The sequence below is a fragment of the Sinocyclocheilus grahami genome, unplaced genomic scaffold (assembly GCF_001515645.1).
Source record: "Sinocyclocheilus grahami isolate Dianchi unplaced genomic scaffold, SAMN03320097.WGS_v1.1 scaffold181.1, whole genome shotgun sequence".
Lineage (NCBI taxonomy): Eukaryota > Metazoa > Chordata > Actinopteri > Cypriniformes > Cyprinidae > Sinocyclocheilus > Sinocyclocheilus grahami.
Window position 1 is genome coordinate 1,604,336 of NW_015505360.1, and position 23,226 is coordinate 1,627,561.

General features: G+C 36.4%; 2 protein-coding genes across 2 annotated transcripts in view; both read right to left on the reverse strand.

Annotated features, from left to right (window-relative positions):
- LOC107594344 (mitochondrial uncoupling protein 2-like) overlaps positions 1–1,777 on the reverse strand; it is a 6,436-nt gene extending 4,659 nt beyond the window's left edge. The window contains exons 1-2 of the mRNA XM_016284356.1: positions 1,684–1,777; positions 654–787 (exon numbers count right to left, since the gene is read on the reverse strand). Of these exons, the coding sequence (XP_016139842.1) occupies positions 654–779 (126 nt within the window). The 5' untranslated portion in view covers positions 780–787; positions 1,684–1,777. The remainder of the gene's footprint in view (positions 1–653; positions 788–1,683) is intronic.
- A 7,836-nt stretch (positions 1,778–9,613) lies between these two features.
- Positions 9,614–23,226, reverse strand: part of LOC107594295 (TBC1 domain family member 9-like) — a 32,924-nt gene continuing 19,311 nt past the window's right edge. The window contains exons 9-22 of the mRNA XM_016284291.1: positions 21,370–21,520; positions 20,902–21,116; positions 20,705–20,822; positions 19,060–19,345; positions 17,683–17,812; positions 17,481–17,579; positions 17,308–17,376; positions 15,557–15,797; positions 14,188–14,253; positions 13,655–13,741; positions 13,459–13,527; positions 13,271–13,374; positions 11,385–11,887; positions 9,614–11,035 (exon numbers count right to left, since the gene is read on the reverse strand). Of these exons, the coding sequence (XP_016139777.1) occupies positions 10,873–11,035; positions 11,385–11,887; positions 13,271–13,374; positions 13,459–13,527; positions 13,655–13,741; positions 14,188–14,253; positions 15,557–15,797; positions 17,308–17,376; positions 17,481–17,579; positions 17,683–17,812; positions 19,060–19,345; positions 20,705–20,822; positions 20,902–21,116; positions 21,370–21,520 (2,301 nt within the window). The 3' untranslated portion in view covers positions 9,614–10,872. The remainder of the gene's footprint in view (positions 11,036–11,384; positions 11,888–13,270; positions 13,375–13,458; positions 13,528–13,654; positions 13,742–14,187; positions 14,254–15,556; positions 15,798–17,307; positions 17,377–17,480; positions 17,580–17,682; positions 17,813–19,059; positions 19,346–20,704; positions 20,823–20,901; positions 21,117–21,369; positions 21,521–23,226) is intronic.

A 23,226-nucleotide genomic window follows, 5' to 3' on the forward strand; every position in this document is an offset into this window, starting at 1 on the left:
TCGGTCTGTCTGTCTGTTTCTCTCGGTCTGTCTGTCTGTTTCTCTGTCTGTCGGCTATTTTTTGTATATTTTGAAATAAATGTAACAGTGTAAATATACATATATATATATATTTATTTTTTACTGATTCTTGGGCAATCTCATTAAGCATTACAACAAGTTTAAACAAAAATGACTTTTTTTCTTTTTCTTCTTCTTTTTTTCATTTTTGAAATTATCTATCGTTTCAAATAGAAATGATAGATCGATAAAGAACCTTTAACATCCACAGAATCTTTCCATTCAACAAAAGTGGGAAAATGTTCTTTCAAATGTTCTTCACACTAAAAAAAGGATTCTATTAAGAGCTGTTGACTGAAAGCTTCTTTTGGGGAACCCAGAATGGTTCTTCTATGGCATCGCTGCAAAAACCACCTTTTGGAAGCTTTATTTAAAGAATGTAGCAAAAACGAACAAAAAATATTCATCATCGAAAATATCATATTTGAAAGTCAATTTTTAGAAAACAAAGAAATTTAAAATTTTTTTTAGAAATCTTAAAAATAGAATTTAGAATTGTTCATGTAATTTGTATCATAATAATAAATATATTATTTGTGCAAATCACAGAAATGCAACAGATCCCGAGGCTGGTATCAGGTTGAAGTCTGTACCTGTAGCCGCACTTTCGCGGTGTCCAGAGGGAAGGTGACTAAATCAGCGATGCAGGCGGCCGTTCCTGCGCTGAGAACCTTCACACCCAGAGGAGGAGGAACATCAGATGGCTTCAGACCCACCATACTGACAGCTGAAAACACATGCACAGTCACTGCATTACAATACTTCTGATCATAAAACGCATGGTCAAAAGTTTGGCCACACCAGCTTATTCTTCATTATGACTATTTTGCATGTTTTAGAATAATAAAAGGATGAAAATCACACAGAGACCAAAACATATATCTCATATATTTGAGCTCTTCTGGACATTTATTAACCAGCATTGAAAGCATTCGCATTATGCTGCACACTTGTTGCATACAAATGCATACTACAGCAGACTCTATTTTTCTTCCCTTAAAAACATTTAAGAACTTCATACACAGTTTATAATAGTCCATAACACTAATTTCAAGCATCTCAGCAGAAGCCTTTTGATCTTTACTTTGAGAACATTTGCATATGTTGTAAATATTTACACCAGGAGTCAAAAGCTTTGCCTGAATGTATATTTCTGACGGTTTTAAATTATTTTGATCAAAAGGCTTCTGCTGAGATGCTTGAAATTAATGTTATGGACAATTATAAACTGTGTATGAAGTTCTTAAAAATGTTTTTAATGGAAGAAAAATAGAGTCTGTAGTATGCATTTGTATGCAACAAGCAAAGATCAAAATATTTCAGCTTATTTTGTATGCTTTTGCTATTTATAGGAATTAGAACTTTTGCACAATATAAATAATATTAAAAAGAATACATTGCATTCAAATGAAAAAAAAAATTGCACGATTTTAAATCGTTTTTGCATGCTAATATCACATATTTATTAATAATTGTACACATTTAAAAACAATGTCAAAAGTTCTTTTAAAAAATTTAATTTTATTAAATATTTCATTTAAAATTGTATTTTAAAAATAATTATATTTTTACATAATATAGTTCTATTATTAATTGAAGATGACACAAACATGGTGAACTGACCTGTGACTGGGTTCCTCTGTCTGATGGAGTGACAGGATGACGACTGGAGCTCTGGAGGGACGAGGGCATGTTCTGTTTTTCTTTATATATCATTATCCAACAGAGGTTTTTCCTCCTCCACTCAGGGAGGTGTTTCTCTGGGAAAGATTACTGGCTGACACAAAGTCCACCTTCCAGCACAGAGTCCAGTCCAAAACATCCCACATCCAGATAAACAAGCGCTTAGATAACTAGAGAACACAAAGCTTTTGAAAGCATTTCACGATGCTGCTGTCATTAACAGGCACATTAACATGCACAGCATCAACAAATGACTCATGCATGCTTAACAATCACCAACCAATGGGGTTGTGAGTAAAAACATTCAGTTTTAAGCAATATATTAAAGTACCAATACTTCATAAATAAATGTTCACTGCAGCATGACTGCAGATGTTTATAATTTGGCTACTAATGAAAGTGCAGATGCATTGAAGGAGCTCAGAAAAGCTGTCAGCCAATAGCAGCGCAGGGACAGTCCTGCAGGGTCTGAAAGATGATTGGCCGCACGGCAGGGTGGGAAACGGTAAAATACGAGCCAAATAACAAAGCTCTAAGAATGAGTATGAGTTTCTGTTTAACAGATGGAGGAAAACACGCAGGAGTTCAGCTGAAAATCATGAAGCATCAATCACTGCACGCCTTCAAATGCAGCACAACCTCCACGATCCTCAACAAACATGTTCTGCTCATTAAAACTAACAAAAAAAGCTCAAATTAAACTAGTCTCATTAAAAGTCAAGTACCTTACGGGTTACGCTTCTAAATTTAACCATTAATATCATCAAAGAAGCATTAAAGTTGAACCTTGCGATTTCTCCACCAATGAATCACCAAAAAACTTTAAATGCTACATTTATATTTAAATTAAATGTATAAAAATGTATATGATTATTATTAATAATACAGTTCAGACATATATGGTTCTTAATTGAACCATTAATATAAAAGAACCACTGAATTTACATTTAATGTAAATGTATAAACATGAATCATACGCAAAAAAAAAAGTTCTTATATTTTATTACTGTGATAATAATTCTTCTTCAGAAACACAATCAAAAAACAATAAAGTTGAACTATGCGATTTCTCTGTCACTGCATCGCCAAAAATATATAATTTACTAGAAATGCTAAATTTATATTTACTAGGGATGCATCGATACCACTTTTTCCAGTACTCGCCCGATACCGATACTTTTATTTTTGGTACTTGCCGATACTGAGTACCGATACCGATATTTTTATTGCATTTGTACATTTTTTAAATATTGGGTACAGAAACCAAAAGAGTATGTATAATGTTAGTTGGTTAACTTCATTTATCAAATAGATAGTCAAACCAAAATGTATTCAGACACCTTCAGCATCTCTCACATTATCACAGTTTATTCACTATAGTTTAGAAAATGGTATGTTTTATTATGTCATATAATAAAATATGACAAGAACTCAGAGTTAAACTGTGTCAGAATAAATTCATCTTGATAATGTTAGATTTACATTAAACTTATAAATATGAAAAACAATAATAATAGTAATGATAATAGTACAGTTATTACATGTTACTGTAATAATAATAATAATAATAGCAATATGAATAATTCTTCAGAAAGATATAGTTCTAAATTGAACCACTCAAATAACCTTTAAAGTTGAACTATTTGATCTCTATGCCACAGAAAAAAAATGAAACGCAAAAATTATATTTCAAGTGTATAAATATTAATAACAAAATAATAATAATACAGTGATTCCACTTTATCACTGTCATAATAATAATAATAACAATAATAATAAAAGTAATTCTTCTTCAGACAGATATAGTTCTAAATTGAACCATTAATATCATCAAAGAACTGTTAAAGTTGAAGTATGTGATTCCTCCGCCACTGAATCACCAAGTGGAACTGCAAAAATAAAGTTTGTTTTTAAACAAGTTTCCCCGAACACTCCCCCATCTGCCATTGGTCAAAAAAAAAACAGTCCCGCCACAATCTCATGCCATTGGTTGAGCCAGTGATGCTGTGTCAGAATTCTCAAACAAACAGAGCTAATTTTTTTTTTTTAAGTAGCGAACTAAATCTACACCATTTAAAAGAGCAATATCTTTTAGATAATAGTCAGATTATATGCATTTTTAAAAACAGATATGTATTTTTATGGCACACAAACAATGAAGATCTCAGTTAGACCGACAGCATTCATCTTTAACCCACATGCACACCATTATCCAAAAGAAAAAAAAAAATGCTGAATTGTGATTAATATCATGTAACTAAACATTTTACAACATAAAAGCAGGAGTAAAACTCTATTTGTCATGAAATGAGATTATTCTCATGAATCAGCAGATCAGTGCAGTGAAATGAACCGCATGTACAGACTGATTCCTGAAACAAACCACCAGAACCAGTTCACCGAACCGAACAAATGGAGGGAGGGGAATATTCCAGCTGAGCATGTTTCATTTGTCTTTGCTTAACAAATGCAGTGATTAATTTTGTCTTTTGCTAAAGTCTTGAAAACAGCCGAGCTACTGTCAAAAATCAATATACTGTATATCCTCAGCACTGCAGAGTAATATGAAGACTTCAGCTTCACTGATAGTTTGATCTCTCTCAGAAGGACTGGATCTGGACTGTGAAGTGGTCTAGTACTGGTCTAATGTTTATCTGAGTCAGTCATTAGGATGTGAAGGAGGTGACATTTGCGACTGAAGTCCATGGAGGACTGATAACAGGCCTGAACTGTACAGGTTTGTGCAACAGACACCAGCTGGATCATTATCTTCAGTCATCTGCTGACTGTCCTACAGCCCCTCCTGAGCCAGTAGGAACACTTTATCAAGGGAAAATCAAGCCAGATATGCCAGTGAGAGCAGAGTAGAAACTAAGACTTACTTTAAACTACATTGAATTCCAACTGGTTTTTCCGATCTCAAAGGCCTTGTCCACAATCATAATAATAATAATAATAATAATAATAAAAATAACACATCCAGGGGTACACATCCATGTACAGTAGATCACATACTTACAATGCATTGGCCAGGTTGTCATCTGCAATATAAACAATACTTCAAACTTTGTATGTCATTAGGCATGCCCAAAATGACAAAAAAACTAATGTTAATTATAGATAATAAAATATTATTATTAATAATCATCATTATAGTAATTACAACAACAATAATTAATTATATTACTGTAATTACCTACGCTCCCTCTCTCCCGCTCACGTATCCTCTACGGTTTCATCCTCACTTCCTCCACCCTCTGTTTTCAGTCTCTCCTCTCTTCCTTCTCTGCAAACGTCTCCACAGCTAAAACGACATACTATCACAACAAAATTAGCAATTGTTCTGACTCTCGCACACTTCATCTCTTCTCTTCTTCAACGACTTTGCAATATTCTTCAGCAATAAAACAACAACCATCAGCGGCCAATTCTCCACACCACAAACACATCATAACAACAAATACAGTCTCTTTCCTCATTCTCTCCACTCTCTGAGGCAGAAGTTTCCAAACATATCCTTTCCAATCATCCTGCTACCTGTCCGCTTGATCCTATCCCCACTCACCTCCTTCAGGCCATTTCTTCTTCAGTTATACTTGTGCTCACTCACATTATCAACACCTCTCTACACACTGGTACATTTCCCACAGCATTTAAGCAGGCTCGGGTAACCCCACTGCTTAAGAAAACCTCTCTAAATCCAGCACTTTTAGAAAACCACAGACCGGTGTCTCTTTTTCCATTCATTGCAAAAACATTTGAGTGAGTTGTGTTCAACCAACTCTCTATGTTTCTCGCACAGAACAACCTCCTGGAAAACAACCAATTTGGCTTCAAAAGCAGCCACTCAACTGAGACTGCCCTGCTCTCGGTTACTGAAGCCCTGAGACTGGCAAGAGCAGCTTCCAAATCCTCAGTACTCATCTTGGTGGATCTGTCTGCTGCTTTTGACACAGTTAACCACCAGATCCTCCTGTCCACCCTCATTAAGATGGGCATCTCAGGAACCACACTCCAGTGGTTCAAGTTTGACCTCTCAGGTAGGTTCTTCAGGGTGTCTTGGAGGGGTGAGGTTTCAAAGTCACAACTTCTTGCTACTGGGGTTCCTCAGGGCTCAGTGCTTGGACCACTTCTCTTCTCCATTTACATGTCATCATTAGGATCCGTCATTCAGAAACATGGCTTTTCCTATCACTGCAATGCTGATGACACTCGACTCTACTTCTCATTTCAACCAGATGATCCGACGGTAGCTGGTCGCATTGCAGCCTGCCTGACAGACATTTCTGACTGGATGAAGGACCATCACCTTCAACTCAACCTTGCTAAGACCGAACTGCTCGTGGTCTCAGCCTACCCATCACTTCATCACAACTTCTCTATACAGCTAGGTTTGCCAACCATAACTCCTTCCAGGACAGCCAGGAACCTTGGAGTTGTGATCGATGAGTAGTTAAGCTTCACAGACCATATTGCTACAACGGCATGGTCCTGCAGATTAGCCTTATACAACATTAGGAAGATTAGACCCTTCCTATCAGAGCAGGCCACACAACTCCCCGTCCAAGCTCTTGTTCATTCAGAAACATGGCTTTTCCTATCACTGCAATGCTGATGACACTCGACTCTACTTCTCATTTCAACCAGATGATCCGACGGTAGCTGGTCGCATTGCAGCCTGCCTGACAGACATTTCTGACTGGATGAAGGACCATCACCTTCAACTCAACCTTGCTAAGACCGAACTGCTCGTGGTCTCAGCCTACCCATCACTTCATCACAACTTCTCTATACAGCTAGGTTTGCCAACCATAACTCCTTCCAGGACAGCCAGGAACCTTGGAGTTGTGATCGATGAGTAGTTAAGCTTCACAGACCATATTGCTACAACGGCATGGTCCTGCAGATTAGCCTTATACAACATTAGGAAGATTAGACCCTTCCTATCAGAGCAGGCCACACAACTCCCCGTCCAAGCTCTTGTTCTCTCCAGACTGGACTATTGTAATGCCCTCTTGGCGGGCCTTCCGGCTTGTACTATGAAGCCTCTGCAACTGATCCAGAATGCAGCAACGAAATTGGTCTTTCACGAGCTGATGAAAGCCCACGTCACACCTCTCTTCATCAGTTTACACTGGCTGCCAATAGCTGCTTGCATCAAATTCAAGGTACAGATGTTTGCCTACAATACAACCACTGGCTCTACACCAATATACCTAAACTCGCTAGTTCAGACTTATGCGCCCTCCAGAAGCTTGCGTTCTGTGAACGACACCTCGTGGTGCCATCCCAAAGAGGCTCAAAGTCACAAAGGATTTTAACTTTATTCAGCATTCCAATCAATTGAATATCTTAAAATGTAATATTTTATAAAAAAATATGCCAATAGCTGCTTGCATCAAATTCAAGGTACAGATGTTTGCCTACAATACAACCACTGGCTCTACACCAATATACCTAAACTCGCTAGTTCAGACTTATGCGCCCTCCAGAAGCTTGCGTTCTGTGAACGACACCTCGTGGTGCCATCCCAAAGAGGCTCAAAATCACAAAGGATTTTAACTTTATTCAGCATTCCAATCAATTGAATATCTTAAAATGTAATATTTTATTAAAAAATAGAATTTAATATTTCAGACACAACTTTCTGTGTTTTAAAAAAACACATCAGTGCATTAATGAAGCTGACATTATTATATTGCGACAGTGCTCTGCAGGTTGTCGAGTTTGCACTATTGCAGTAGACTTTGATTTTATTGGTTAATTCATAGACGGCAAATGCAGAGGGATTTTACTGTTCGCATTGCTGATCTGTGGCACAATACTTGGATCAAGTACAAAAGATACAAGGTTAAAGATAAAACAATACTTGATAGGTAAGCGGATAACTGAAACAGATAAACAGCTGACTTATCAAGTAGTTAGTGATGGAAAGTGCTTTAGCAAGTAGTAAATAGGTTTATTTACAGGATATTTGGCTCCTAAAAAGTTCATTTTGAAGCTGAGAGAACAGCCTTTGCAAACAAATTGCCTGGTAATGACGTAGGACTTGTTGACTGAGACAGCATGGTGTTATTATGTGTGTGCCAAGTATCTCCAGTACTGGGCCGATCTGAGAACACCGGCGTATGATTGGACGTCTGCGCTTACACCCTCTAAACGTCAGTGGTGGAGAGACACGGCATTTCATTCAGGACACATCGCTGTGTTACAGCCGTGAACTCTGAACAACAGCACAGACTTCAAACACTTCAAATGTATGCAAATGACACCGTCTCACAGCTCTACTGGCCTCTAGTGGTCATTACACTCAACAACAGCCACATTCAGCATGACCAAGCAGAAAATTCTAATTAGTTCTACTATGTGACTTTTAATTTGAAATCTCATATCAAATAAACAAAAATAATAAAATAAAGAAATAAAAATAAAGAAATAATAAAAAGTAATACAAATGTAAATTATAATAATAATACATTTATCTAGGGCTAAATAAAAAGTAAATAATAAATAAAATGGGAATAATAAATAAAAAGCATTTATATATATATATATATATATATATATATATATATATGATGCTGAATTAATATTCATTGTAGAAAATACATTAAATTGACATTTAGCTTTAATTTACAAAAAACATTTTCTATTTTCTCAATGTTAATGCAAATTAACAATTTAACTATTCATCAAGCTTTGAATGTATGTGAAAAAAAATCTATTATTTTATAATTATATTGGAAAAACAAGTTTATTACTAATCAATAAACAAAATAATTCAGCGACAGTTCTATTTAGCCTAAATCTGCATCCCTGCTACCCAATCTGGCTTAATTTGATTTTATTAAAACTTAGGATTTCAATTTAAATGTTATTTAATTCAAATGAAATGTTATTAAGGTTTATTGATAGAAATCACAGCTTGTCCAAGTGCTGCAAAAATCGCAAGCATACATATAAAATGTTAAATAAAACATTTAGTAGGTTGACCTGAAATGGAAGAAACCCCCATTTTTTCTGAGGATCCTTTCACTGAAAAAAAAAAACACTTTCCTTTTATACTTTTAATTCCTGGACGTGATCTGAATCGTTTACAGGTTGATTTTAACCATTCACATTAAAACGTAAACTTAAAAACAGCAGCATGAAATAAAGTAGAAAGTCCTCTATTTAAAAAAACAAACAATAATTTACGAGAAGGTGCACAGACATGCCCCATGCCTGGTGAGAACACAGTCAAATTAAAACTGTACACAATCATATTCTTCAGGATACACTATAAATCAGATATTAAACACAGCTGGACAGCATCGCCTCTCAGCTGATTCATATCCAATATTTCAGCACTGACAGGTTATGAACATTCTCACATTTTATAAAGAAGAAAAACCCAAAGTGCAGGTGCAAAGAATTGAGAGAGGAAGAGAGAAATGAGAAATCTGGGAAATTACAGATGATTTAGCGGCAAGAAAATGTAGTTTCAACAATCCCAGATCTAACGTCCCAGCGTCCTTCCTCTGTGTCAAGAGTTTGTGTTAAATATCACAGATGTATCTCCACACTATCCCTGTGAACGCTCTCGTACGTTAAAGACGAGTTACTATACTGTAAAAAACAAAATCATTCTCTTAATCTGCATTTTGGTCTTATTTCAAAATAAAAATATCTAAATCTTGAGAAGGTACTTGAGAAGCAACACCACATAAGATTCCATGAGACTATTATTATAGAATATAATATAATGTAAAATAAATGTAACGTTGACCTGTATTGTTTGTACAAATACACTATTTAAAAATGTTTAAATTTAGATTTTTTTTCTTGTTTTAGTATAAACAGTTTTTTACTGGGGTCCATCCTTTTTTAATTTTTTCAGAAAATTCTTGCTCACAGTTTTGCTTCTCAAGTAAACTGATATTGTTTTTAGGATGTTTAGATACATTTATTGGAACATGAAACAAAAATACTGATTAAGAACATTTTTTTTCCCGCCCAATCTGGACTAGTGAGCTATTCTAGACACGATTACTATGATGAACAGTCTAACTGTATTAGATATTATAAGTAACCATTTCTGTATATAAAGTACATCAAGCGCATTGTAGTATACAACAGGTCCTCTCAGACTTTGTACAGGTCAAAAGGTCATTCTGTAGGTCACATAACGGTCCCTCTGTCATCAGATCAAAGACAAGCCTCCGAGAAAACTCATTACTGTCCGTTTCCTAACGAGCTCACGCAAACATCAAGCCTTTGAAGCTTCCCGCTGATTAAAGAGGAGATCAGATTAGGTGTAGTTAAAGGGACAGTTCACCAAAAACAAAAGTTCTGTCATCATTTGCTGACCTTCGTGTCGTTCCAAACCTGTATGAGGTTATTTCTCAAGGTAGAACGCAAAAGGAGATATTTAGCCGAATGCCCAGGCTGCTCATTTCCATACAATGGTGAAAGGAGATTTCAAGCTCCAAAAATGGCATTAAAACATCATATAAGTAGCCAATAAACGTCTTAAGTCATAAAATAGGTTTATATGAGACTCACACTGATATTCAAGTCATTATTTGCTAGCGTATGGCTTAAGAAAAACTCAATAAATAGTGCATAAGTCTGTTATGTAATTTGATATTTAGATTTACTGTTAGAAACAGTGAAACCACACCAATCAAAGTTTTTTTTGTGTGAAAACAGCAAGCCTTGTATAAAATGTAAAATCAAACAGTGCATATAATATTTCAAGTGCACACTCAAATGACAATGAAACATCATAAAAGTGGCTATTATGATTATTACAAAATGTCTAAAGTCATAAAAAAGGTTTGTGAGAGAAACATACTGAACTTTAAGTTGTTAATTACTAGCATATGGCTTTAGAAAACTCACTATATAGCGTACATGTCTATTTTTAATGCTGCTTCTTGTCATTTTTTAGCTCAACAGAGATGGTCACCATCCACTTTCATTGTATGGAAAAACTAGCATGAACTTTTCGCGGAAAAAAATTCAGTCAGTCAGGTTTGGAACATAAAAGTGAGTAAATGATGCCCGGATTTTAATTTTTGGATAACTACTCCTTTAACCCCGAAATAGAGTTGTGAATGCAGAGGTATTAGTTTTTAGTTTAGCACGTTAGCCTGATAGCGAGATCTCATAGTCACTGACGGACATGTGTTGGTGTCCCACCTTGCGAACGTTCTTGGCGTTGGTTATTCGCGTGGCGATCTCCACAGGCTTCTCAAAGTACTGCACCAGGGCTTGTTCGGTGAGCACCGAGGCCAGGAACTGCTCGAAAGTGATGGCCCAGTCCTTATCGATGCTGGCGCTGTGAGGTAAACCGCCGTTGCGTATGAGCACCGTGTCCTCCGCGATGTCCTCACACTGAAGCTTATCGTCCAGCTCATGGGAGCCGGCGCTCAGGACGGAGTAGGAGGACGTGGACGTGTCGTCTTTGGTCTCGTCGTCGGAGATGAGCATGGCGGAGGACGTGGCCGTGTCTTTGGGCGACGAGTCCTCCAGTTTGATGTCCTCTAATGGACCCGTGATGCAGGAGTTTGTCTCGCCATCACAAGGTTTGCGCCGCACTCGCTCCCGCTTGCTCCTGCACGCTGGGATGCGGTCCTCCTCATCGTCGCTGCTCGAAAGTGATGGCCCAGTCCTTATCGATGCTGGCGCTGTGAGGTAAACCGCCGTTGCGTATGAGCACCGTGTCCTCCGCGATGTCCTCACACTGAAGCTTATCGTCCAGCTCATGGGAGCCGGCGCTCAGGACGGAGTAGGAGGACGTGGACGTGTCGTCTTTGGTCTCGTCGTCGGAGATGAGCATGACGGAGGACGTGGCCGTGTCTTTGGGTGACGAGTCCTCCAGTTTGATGTCCTCTAATGGACCCGTGATGCAGGAGTTTGTCTCGCCATCACAAGGTTTGCGGCGCACTCGCTCCCGCTTGCTCCTGCACGCTGGGATGCGGTCCTCCTCATCGTCGTCCTCGTCCTCATCTTTGTGAGCGGGACTGCAGAAGAGTTTGCCCACCTCTCCCATCTCCAGCAGCAGGCTGGTGACTGTAGCCGTGGCGTGATACAGCTCCTGCTCGCTGGGGTCTTCGCTGAACATGTTATAGAGAGTCTTGCACAGCTCGATGAACTGACTCTGAAGAAGGAAGAGGAAACGGAGTCAGATTTTACCCATGAATAACCAAACCTAATCTCCTTGTCGTGCAGTAGATTTATTTATAGTTTTTTATTAGGGAAATAATTTAAAAATGATTAAATTAAAAATAAATTATTATTGTGTTATTATATAATACATGAACCTAAAAAATGATATAAGAATGTAACAAATTAGATTTTTATTTATTTATTAATTTATTATATAAGTGTGTGTATGAGATTTATATAAAATATACACATATGTAATTTATATAATATTTAAAAAGATACAATTGTATATTCTATATAATAAAATTATATAGTTTAATCTACAAAATTGTCAATTTATTAAATTACAAATTCAAATAAAATTATATAATAATACTACTACACTATGTTATTTATTGCTATTTATATAATGTTTTTATGTTATTACATAATAAATAAAAGCTAAGAATTATATAAAGTTATATTTAAAATGTCAATTAAATTTAAAATAATAATAATTGTATTAATAAATAATTATATATAATATTGCGTTACTATATATTTTTTATTAATTCATATACATAATGATATATATTAAGTTATATGTGTATTTACTTTTTTAAATCAGAGAAACCATTATTTCAACTAAACAACCAATGTTGTAAATTACAATCAAAATATTGAAATATAAATAGCAAAATATACTAGCTATCTATTGAATATATATATATTTTTTAAACGCGTTTTAAATTTTAAACACATTTTCCACTGGCAGTTTATCATGTTCAAGTGAACATGAATTCAAAATATCTCATATTTACTTTCTTAAATCACATTCCTGGTCTCTCGTGCAATGTACTGCGAAGAAAGAACAGGTTTATTTTCATGAGCTGTCTTGCTCAGCCTCTGAAATGACTCTTCTTTATATGTGACCCTGGACCACAAAACCAGTCATAAGGGTCAATTTTTTGAAACTGAGATTTATACATCATCTGAATAAATAAGCTTTCCATTGATGCATGGTTTGTTAGGATAGGACAATATTTGAAAATCTGGAATCTGAGGGTGCAAAAAAATCTAAATATTGAGAAAATCACCTTTAAAGTTGTCCAAATTAAGTCACATATTACAAATGATAATACATTTTTGATATATTTACGGTAGGAAATTTACACAATATCTTCATGAAACATGATCTTTATTTAATATCCTAATGATTTTTGGCATAAAAGAAAAATCGATAATTTTGACTAATACAATGTATTCTTGGCTACTGCTACAAATATACCCATGTTGTGGTCCAGGGTCACATATTTGATGGGTTGTGAATGGAGAATCCCGCTGTTTCAATGGGAGTTATGCTCATAAAGTATCTTTAGTTGGTCTTCTGACGTACCTGGTTGAGTTTGGGCAGATCCTTCATGTTCTCTAACTTTGCTTTGGTCTCCTGGTTCCACAGGCGCAGGTACATCCGGTAATCCGGAGTGTGCATTTTCTTAACTACACCAAAGACAGAATGTTGCACATTTCAACAGCTCTCCAACATCAAACATCAGCTCTGATCCGTTTGGTATTTTCTCCCACCTTTTTCACTTTTAAAAGTGACTCCGACAAAACCATCGTCCTTCTCGGCCCTGTTCTTTTGGTCGAGGCCTGTCAATGAGAGGTCAAAGCATCAGCACCAGTGATCAGTTTCTGGACTGGGCATCAAGAATCCTTTCCACCGTAATTTTGGTGTAACAACCTATTTTGTGTGGTGAGTGCGAGCATGCAGCAGTACCGCTGGAGGTCTCTGGGGTGATGTCCTCAAAAAAATACTGCGTAGCTTCACACGCCGAGTCGGGCTCCTCCTGCTCATGGTGCAACTCTGAGAAGAACAAATACATTCAGCCTCTTCTAGAGCTCAATCTAATTCAGATAATAACATCAAACACAAAACACTTCAGTAATATTTCTGTTAATGATCTCTTTATCTCTCTTTAAGGATAATTCTTTTGATTTGTGGGGTAATTTTGACCCAGACTTATCAGAAAGAACAAAACATCCGTCTTCACTTTCATTTCTGCTTTTTATCCATGGTTCCTCTCACAAAAGAGAAACACAACTAATAATCTTACAGTTACCACACATAATATAACAACAATAAAACAGGTATATGCAATGCTGAATAAATATAAATATTTTAAATAAAATACTAACATGTCCCAGAACTGTATTAATTATAAGCTGAATTAATTATCAGCATAATTTGCACCATGTTTAACAATGTTAAACATTTTATTTTCTCTTTTACACCCACATATTCTCACCTACCTGGAAGTATGTGAATCTTGTACAGAAATTTGAGTTTTTCCGTCAGGTCACCGTGACACAGGACACCTAAAATAGAAACCAATCATTTTATATGTGTACAAAAACAATCAACCCAATGCACTTTTGATATATTTATATGATATATTTTTATCATATATTTAATGTTTTAAACTTTACATTTTTTTGGTCATAATATAGTTTGACTAACATGTTTCGACTTCTAAACATGGTAAGTCACCATAAAATCAAAATCGACTTCTTATTTTTTTTATGGAATATTGCAGTGTTTATCATAAATAACTTATCTGTGCACATTTTAGGTCAAAATGGCTGAAAAACTAAATTCGAATTTTGTACTTAAATATGATCAAAATTCGAATTATATTCTAATTTAAAAATGCATAATTTCAGTTAGGGTGAAGAAAAGCTTTTGGCTTCTCTCCTGAGGCCACAAGAGGGTGCATCGAGCAACATATTACTAACGCACGTTTATTCAAAGCATAAGATAACATGACTATATGTGAAAAAAAGTGCATAATGTTTAAAATAATGTTTATAAACCAATTATAATTAAGTTGCTTAAACAGCTATAAACAAAACAGCATCATGTATGCATTTAGTTTAACACAAATCACACAGAGTACAATTTTCATTTAAAAACACGAGTTGCAGTGGGATGGGAAAACCCCCCGCCATAAGGTCTCGAGATATGTTTATTTTTTTTCAAAGTTAAACTTGCATTAATTTTACATGGCTTAAACATGCGGCTCTTTTGTGCGAGACGCGACTGCAACGGTGATAGATGTCCTTCTAGAAAATGCGCGAAATATGTGTTCTGTGTGAACGGCTTGGTTTCAGTTTTTCACCTATTTTACATGGCTTAAACATGCGGCTCTTTTGTGCGAGACGCGACTGCAACGGTGATAGATGTCCTTCTAGAAAATGCGCGAAATATGTGTTCTGTGTGAACGGCTTGGTTTCAGTTTTGATGAAAACAAGATCTTCTCCGCATTGATGTTCTCTTTTCCCGCAATATTTTTAATGAACAACACAGCAGCGCCGCATCCAGTGGCTTCAACTGGACAGGCAAAAAAAAAAAACTGTGCAACGACACTCGCATCTCGTGCGCCACTGATAAGGCTGCCTCCTTAACGCACACCTAATATTATAATGCAACGTTTTTGCACTCGAATGTGGATTTTTATTTTCAATTCGACGAATATTCGAAATTAGAATTTTTTTTGACAGCCCTAGTGCACATTATTATTATTTTTACATAATGCATGTGCCCTCATTATCTTTAACCAAAATGATTGAAAAGATGATCACAATTTCAACAATGGGATTGGTCATGATAAAGCACACTCACTCAGGCCGCTGATGAACTCTCTGAAGTTTATTAGCGCGTCGGTGTTGTGGTCCAGCAGACGGAAGACGCGCAGGGCCAGGTCGTCAGCGTGCGTGCCGCAGGCCCAGGGGAAGAGCAGCGCAAACAGCACTTTGAACTGCTCCAGATCGATACGGTACTGCTCCAAGTACGGCAGGCTCGGGTCGTGCCGGCTCATGGGGTTACTGGTGCTGCCCCAGTAACAGCTGGTCAGATGCTCAGCCTGATGGTCATAAATACATGCACAGGATATTCATGTTATAAAGTCAACGGATATGGAGCATGTACGTTTAAATGTGACTGCACCTACGATGAGTTTTCATCCTTTTTATTGTCTGCCAGGCAACAACATTTTTGATTGTTTACCTCAACAGACTGTATGATTTGAGGTGTAACACAAATGGGGCTGGATGAGCTGGATTCAAATTGTTTAGTAAGTACCACTAAATATGACCAAAATAATCACAATAAAACAAGAAAATAAAAATAAGAATCATAGCATATATAATAATAACATTAATAATAATCATAATAATACATTTTAAATGATAAACACCATTAAATATGACCACAATAATCTAAGTAAAACAAAAAGGAAAATAAAAGGATAAAAATCATAACATTTATAATAATAATAATAATAAAATACCAATAAATAAAAACAAAAAAGATAGAAAAAATAATAGCATAATATTTTTAATTATATATATTATATAATATTTTTAATTTAATTAATTAATTTAGATGTATTAATGATTATTAACTACATACTGTAGTATGCTACATACATTAAATGTGCATTATACTGCATGCATTTTATTGTATGCAGAATATACTCACTTTGCAGTGCACAACATTAATAAACTGTGCTTACAGACTACATATCCTCACTATATAGTATGCTACATATACTAAATTTGCAGTATGGTATGCTACATATACTAAATATAATAATATTAATAATTAAAACATATTTAGCAAGCACAATTAAATATAGGCAAATAATGTCAAAACAATAAAATACTGTAAAGACAATAACAAGAATGTATTTATGATAATAATAATAATAATAATAATTAAAAATGCTTTAGCAAGTTCAAACACGCCCCCACATGTCTACGTCACTGTGTGGGAGATTTGCATAACGCTGCCCAAATGTTCACGCAAAGAAAGAATGCGTAACTTTGATTCTCGCTGTAGTATTGTTGCCGCCGCTGCCATGTCGTGAAGACTCTGTGTGTTTCGTTGTGAAAGCCAAACTACTTTGTTTGGCCTTCCAAAAGAGGACACGACTAGAAATCAGTGGTTAAGTTTTATTTACAACACTGTTCCAGAACAGTACAACCCAAATATTCGAGTGTGTGCAGCGCATTTTATGGAGGACTGTTTCCTCATCCTGGTAAGGGGCGTAACATTTCCGTCACACGCATGAGGAATTCGGCCAATCACAACGCACTGGATAGCTGGCCAATCAGAGCACGCCTTGCTTTTCAGACCGATGAGCTTTGTAAAAATCAACGCGTTTCAGAAAGGCGGGGCATAAAGGAGAAACAATAATGTACAGTATGTGGAAAATAATGTGTTTTTTTTACCTTAAGCCGCGTAAACACATTGCATTACACAAATACTTGGAATTTTTTTTTTTAGCAACGTCACATGACCCCTTTAAATCACAGCACACACTCTCACTGTAAATGTTATTGGCTGATTCATGACCTCATCATGTGACTGACCTTAAAGAGTGCATAAAGCTCCTCCAGCTCATCGATGCTGAAGGGTGTCTCCGTCACGATGGTCCGCACCTGCAAAAGCAGTGGATGAGGCAAATGCGAACAGATTAAAAGCCACAGATCCTCTGACTGAGTGCTAATAAAACACTAGTGTCAGTACGGAGTCAGACGATTACCACATTGCGTTTGGTGGTGTCTTCAATGGCCTGGATCACTCTCAGCCTCTGTTTGAAACGCATCTGCTCAATCACATCTGCCCGGATGGAGCCGAACTTCTGCAGATCACAGTGAACATCAGCAAACATGCAATACGACACAGACAGAACCCATGAAAACACACTTTGTAATATACAAGGTCAGAATTTGAGATGAACAAACCTCATAGGAGATGCGCACAAGTTTGAAGATGTCCACCTCAGGATGAGGATCCCCATTATCCGTCAGGAGAGAGTGAAGATGAGGGATTGGAGGAAGAGTGCTGTCCTTATTAGTCACGCTGTCCAGATACCTACAACACACATACACAAGCATGCACACTCATTTGTCAGCAAAACTGCAGCACTGTCATACACAGACCTTGGTATTCGATAAATACTGTAGTATACTACTGTATATAAATACACACATATATACTCACTTTGCAGTACACTATATACACATATATTTCAGTATAGTCCCTGTGTAGTACACCACATGCATATACAGTACAGTATAGTCCTTTTGTAGTACAATCAATATACATACATCTTACACTATAGTCCCTATGTTGTACATTATATACACATATATTACAGTACAGTCCTTTTGTAGAATGCTATATATACATATTTTACACTATAGTACCTTTGTAGTACACTTTATACACATATATTACACTATAGTCCCTTTTGTAGTACACTATATACACATACATTACAGTATAGTCCCTATGTAGTTCACTACATACACATAGTACGGTATAGTCCTATTGTAGTACACTATATACACACATACTGCAGAATAGCCCCTTTGTAGTACATTGTATACACGCAAACTATAGAATAGTCTCTTTGTAGTACACAATATACACACATACTACAGTATAGTGCCTTTGCAGTACACTTTAAACGCATACAATATACATTATAAAGTATGCGACACACTAAATTTGCTGTATACTCTATGTAGTATGCAACATATAATCACTTAGCAGTTCACACATTTTGCTCAGAGACAGTGAATACTCACTACGTAGTGTGCTAGATACACTCAATTTCCAGTGTACTGTTTACTCCATGTAGCATGCAGCATATTTTCACTTTTCAGCACACAACATTAACAAACTGTTCTTATAGACTATATATACTAACTACATACTGTAGTATGCTACATCCATTAAATGTGCATTATACCGCAAGCATTTTATTGTTTGCAGAATATACTCACTTTGCAGCGCACAACATTAATAAACTGTGCTTGCATACTACATATCCTCACTATATAGTATGCTACATATACTAAATTTGCAGTATAGTGCATACATTATGTAGTATGCAGCATATAATCACCTTGCAACATGAACAAACTGTGATAATAGACTATATAACTCACTATGTAGTACGCAACATACACTAAATTCACAGTACAGTAAATACTCCATAGTATGCAACACATGACTTTGCAGAACAGTACATATGCAGAATACTACACATACTTGCTAGGCAGCATACCACAACATACTCACTACACGTATTCAGAAGCATGCAGTTGTCTTACCTGCCCAGGATGGTCATGGCTTCTCCGTCATCTTTGCAGCCCAGCAGCTGATGGATGTTAGCGTCGAGCACCGACAGCGCTAGCTGAAAGATGACCTTGATGCCCTCGTAGAAGAAGCAGTCGACCACCACCACGGCACTCTCGAAGGGCATGACGGACAGGAAGAGCGTGAGGAACCAGGACAGAGAGATGGTGGAGATGACACCCAGCGCCTGCATGCAGTCGTACAGCTGAGGAACGTAGACGTGAGCCAGCTCCTCAAACACACCCTGGTCCACCAAAGCACCTGAGATACACACAAACACACTCAGTGCTGACAGATCTTCCTGGTTTTGCGTTGCACATGAAACATGTACAATTTAACATCAATATATTAAAAGTTGAATAAAAATATTTTTTTAGGGCCGTATGAAATACTGAGATTTTTAAAATCTCAAAATCCATTTTGTTTTTCCCAAATTCTGTGCTTTCCACTCAAAATTTTCTAGATTCCATTTAAACTTTAACAACTTGATAAGTTATCACATATTTTACAATAATAGGGCCCTATAAAAAAACATTCTATTTTTTTTTCTAAAATTCCATTTTATATAAATTCTGTGTTTTCCACTTTAATTTTTCTGGATTTCATTTTAATGGTTTAATTAAATTGTAATAATCAAAAAGCATGTATAATCAATTCATTTTACACAAAAATAGTACATATATATATATATATATATATATTTTTTTTTTTTCCCCCAAAAAAATTCTGTTTTAATTTTTTCTGGATTTATTATTTAATATAAATGTATTATCCAAAATGGTGGTAATCAAATTAAGGCATAAAACATTAACAATTTAATTAATATTTTAAAATGTAATCAGATGCAAATTAATCAATTCCTTTCATTTTTTGTCAAACAAACTGCTGCACAACAAAGGTATACTATTAAAATAAAAACATGGAATAAATGCAAGAAAGGAATTGTGTAACTCCCTTAAAAAAAGCTTCATTATTATTGTTACTACTGTGAGAACTACATTCTATACAATAACACTTGTGAAACTAAATTCTTTCATTGGTTCATGGTGAGTCCATTTTATATTATTTAATTTTATTTTGTAATATATTTATGTCATCATTTCTTCAGTTTAATAAAAATTCTGCCCTTTCTTATTTTATTTTGTAATATATTTATGTCCTTTAAGACCTTTGAGTTTTTGTGTGTATCTGACGATAGTTTTATGAATTGAAATGGTGAAATACTGTTAAAGTAACTCTCAGAGCAGCTCTGGAGATGAGGTTTGCGTTCATGTCCTCATATAGTGAGACGACAGACGCTGAAAACACTGCGAGCATCGCGTGTGTAGTAGACGAAACTGTGCCACTCATTCACACCGATCACAGATACGCGCAGACTTCATATTACATAGCAGTCTTTTGTGGTTTAATATTCACAGATACTTGTGATGTGATTCATTATACAGCCATACTTTCATTTATGAAAAATTTCCAAATTCCGTGACATACTGTGTTATACTGTAAATTCCATTTTTATGACAGCATTCAATGATTCCATTCACATTTTTCCACACGGAGGAAATCATAGGGCCCTAGTGTCATTTGGTGGGACGTAAGATGCTGGATGATCCTGGAGCTCACCTACGACTCTGGTGTTGTAGTAGTCGGGAAGCATGCGCTCACATAAGGCCACCAGGAGCCAGAAGGCCTCTTCCTCTTTAGCGTACAGCAGCAGGACGGAGGTCACGATGTTCATGGCCTGCAGAAGACGAGAGACCGGCATTATGATCGTGCTGTGGGTGCATTCACTGCAGACGGTGTGTTGCTGTGCATCTTACCTGGCAGTAGCCGATGTTGGGGTTGCGGAAGGCGTACGCAGTGAGGACTCGACGCAGGGCAGCGATGCCCATCTCGTTCTGAAAGGCTGGATGCTCTGGGAGAGAGCGGTGCAGGTCTCTCTCGATCTCCTCTGTGGCCAGATTATATTTCCCCATCGACTTCTCCACCAGATCCTCATAATAACCGGGATGAGTGGCCATCTCGTTAATCGCCCCTGTACACACCAACATACAGATAAACAACCAACCCATCAAATAATCAACTGCTCAAATTTATACAAACCATTTAGATGACATTTTCTGATCCAAAACAAACATTTTTGAAAACAAATTTTTTCATGGGTAATGGGGAGTCCAAATATATAATAACTAATAATAACTATGCTCGATTATCAGTTATTTATTACTTGAATCCAGAGCTGTTTTCTCGCTGCTGTCTGTGAGCCAGTTGTGGGATGCATGACTCACCAGAAAACAGGAGCCAGAGCTCTCCTCTCATGCTCTCCGGGATGCCCTGCAGCACCAGCTTTTTGGTCTTCTCTGTGCGATACATACACACTCCCTGGCCGTATTCGGTGAAGTGATTCTTCCAGGCCTGCTCCTTCAGAAACTCTTTAGCCTGAAAACATGCGAGTGTAAAGAGAGCGTCTCATCACTGCTGTCTCGACTTCAACTTCAGAAGTGCTGATGTGGGAAACTATGACTTGGAAAATAAGAGCTGGCAAAGAAGCGAAGCCAGTGAACCGTGGACTTCATTAACTTACTATTCTGAAATTTAAAATGTGGTGCATTTAATGTATATAAAAGCTTTAGATTAGACAATCTTGCGAGCAAAATCCCTCCAAAAATGACTAGAATACTCTTCTGAATTCAAAATGCATACATCTTTGCAAGATTTATGCCCTGACACTGTGTGACCAAATTAACAAAGCCTAGTCATTTTAAAGCAAATGACTTGGATAAGCAGATTTTCAGGTCATTTGTTGCAGGGTCAGCAAACAGAAGGAACGGTCTTCTCATAAGGTGCTCTTCCTGTGTGTGTCCTACTGAAGTATCTGATTTAACCACAACAAACACAATAACCTGCATCTGACTTCAGCTTTTGAACTCTGGCTGGATGAGGTGCATTCAAATGCTGATAAACAAACACCTGTAACCGCACCATCTTTAACTAAAACTGAAATAAAATATGAAAATATATTTTTAAAATATATATTTTATAAATTATATTATTATATTTTATAATAAAAATAAAATATATAAAAACCTAAATTTATTTTGGCTAGTTGAGGCAAAAAAAAAAAAAAAAAAAGTTGAAATACTAAAATAACTAAAATTTTATAAACTAAAACAAATAAAATAAATAAAACTAAATTAAATAAAAAATTATACAGTCATTAATAAAAACAAAAAACAAACAGACAAAAACACAACAAAATTACTAAAAATTAAAATGGATACAAAATATAAAAATAAAACCTAATTCAAAATATTAACAAAAATATCACTGATACTAACATAACACTGGACCAAGATGCTATGTTGTTTGTAAACAGCCAATAATTAAGCTCCAGAACTACGCATCTTCGCATAAGACTGGTTTACATTGACAATTAATATTAATTTTAAAGTACAAATATAACTATTGACTTAACATTGGTGTCTTCCTATTGTTTTCTAGAAGCAAGAAGCCACTCATGTGATTTAACTGCGTTTAAAGGGTTAGTTCACCCAAAAATCAAAAATTCTGTCAATAATTACTCACCCTCGTGTTGTTCCAAACCTGTAAGACCTTCGTTCATCTTCGGAACACAATTTAAGATATTTTTGATGAAATCTGAGGGCTCTCTGACCCTCCCATAGACCGCAAGGTAACTACCACGTTCAAGGTCCAGAAAAGTACCAAGATGATCGACAAAGTAGTCCGTGTGACATCAGTATTTCAACTGTAAAGCTACGAAGCTACGAGAATACTTATTTGCGCAAAGAAAACAAAAATAATGACTTCATTCCGCATTTGCGTGTGGCGGCGCCGGCGCTGACCCAGATCCGGCGTGATGACGTCATTACGCCAGGTCTGGGTCAGCGCCGCCACACGCTCGCGTCATGATACTGTCGTGAACGCGCGTCCAAAAGTGACACAGTAGAGACGAAAATGTGGAATAAAGTCGTTATTTTTGTTTTCTTTGCACAAAAAAGTATTCTCGTAGCTTCGTAACTTTACAGTTGAACCACTGATGTCACACGGACTACTTTGTCGATCATCTTGGTACTTTTCTGGACCTTGAACGTGGTAGTTACCTTGCTGTCTATGGGAGGGTCAGA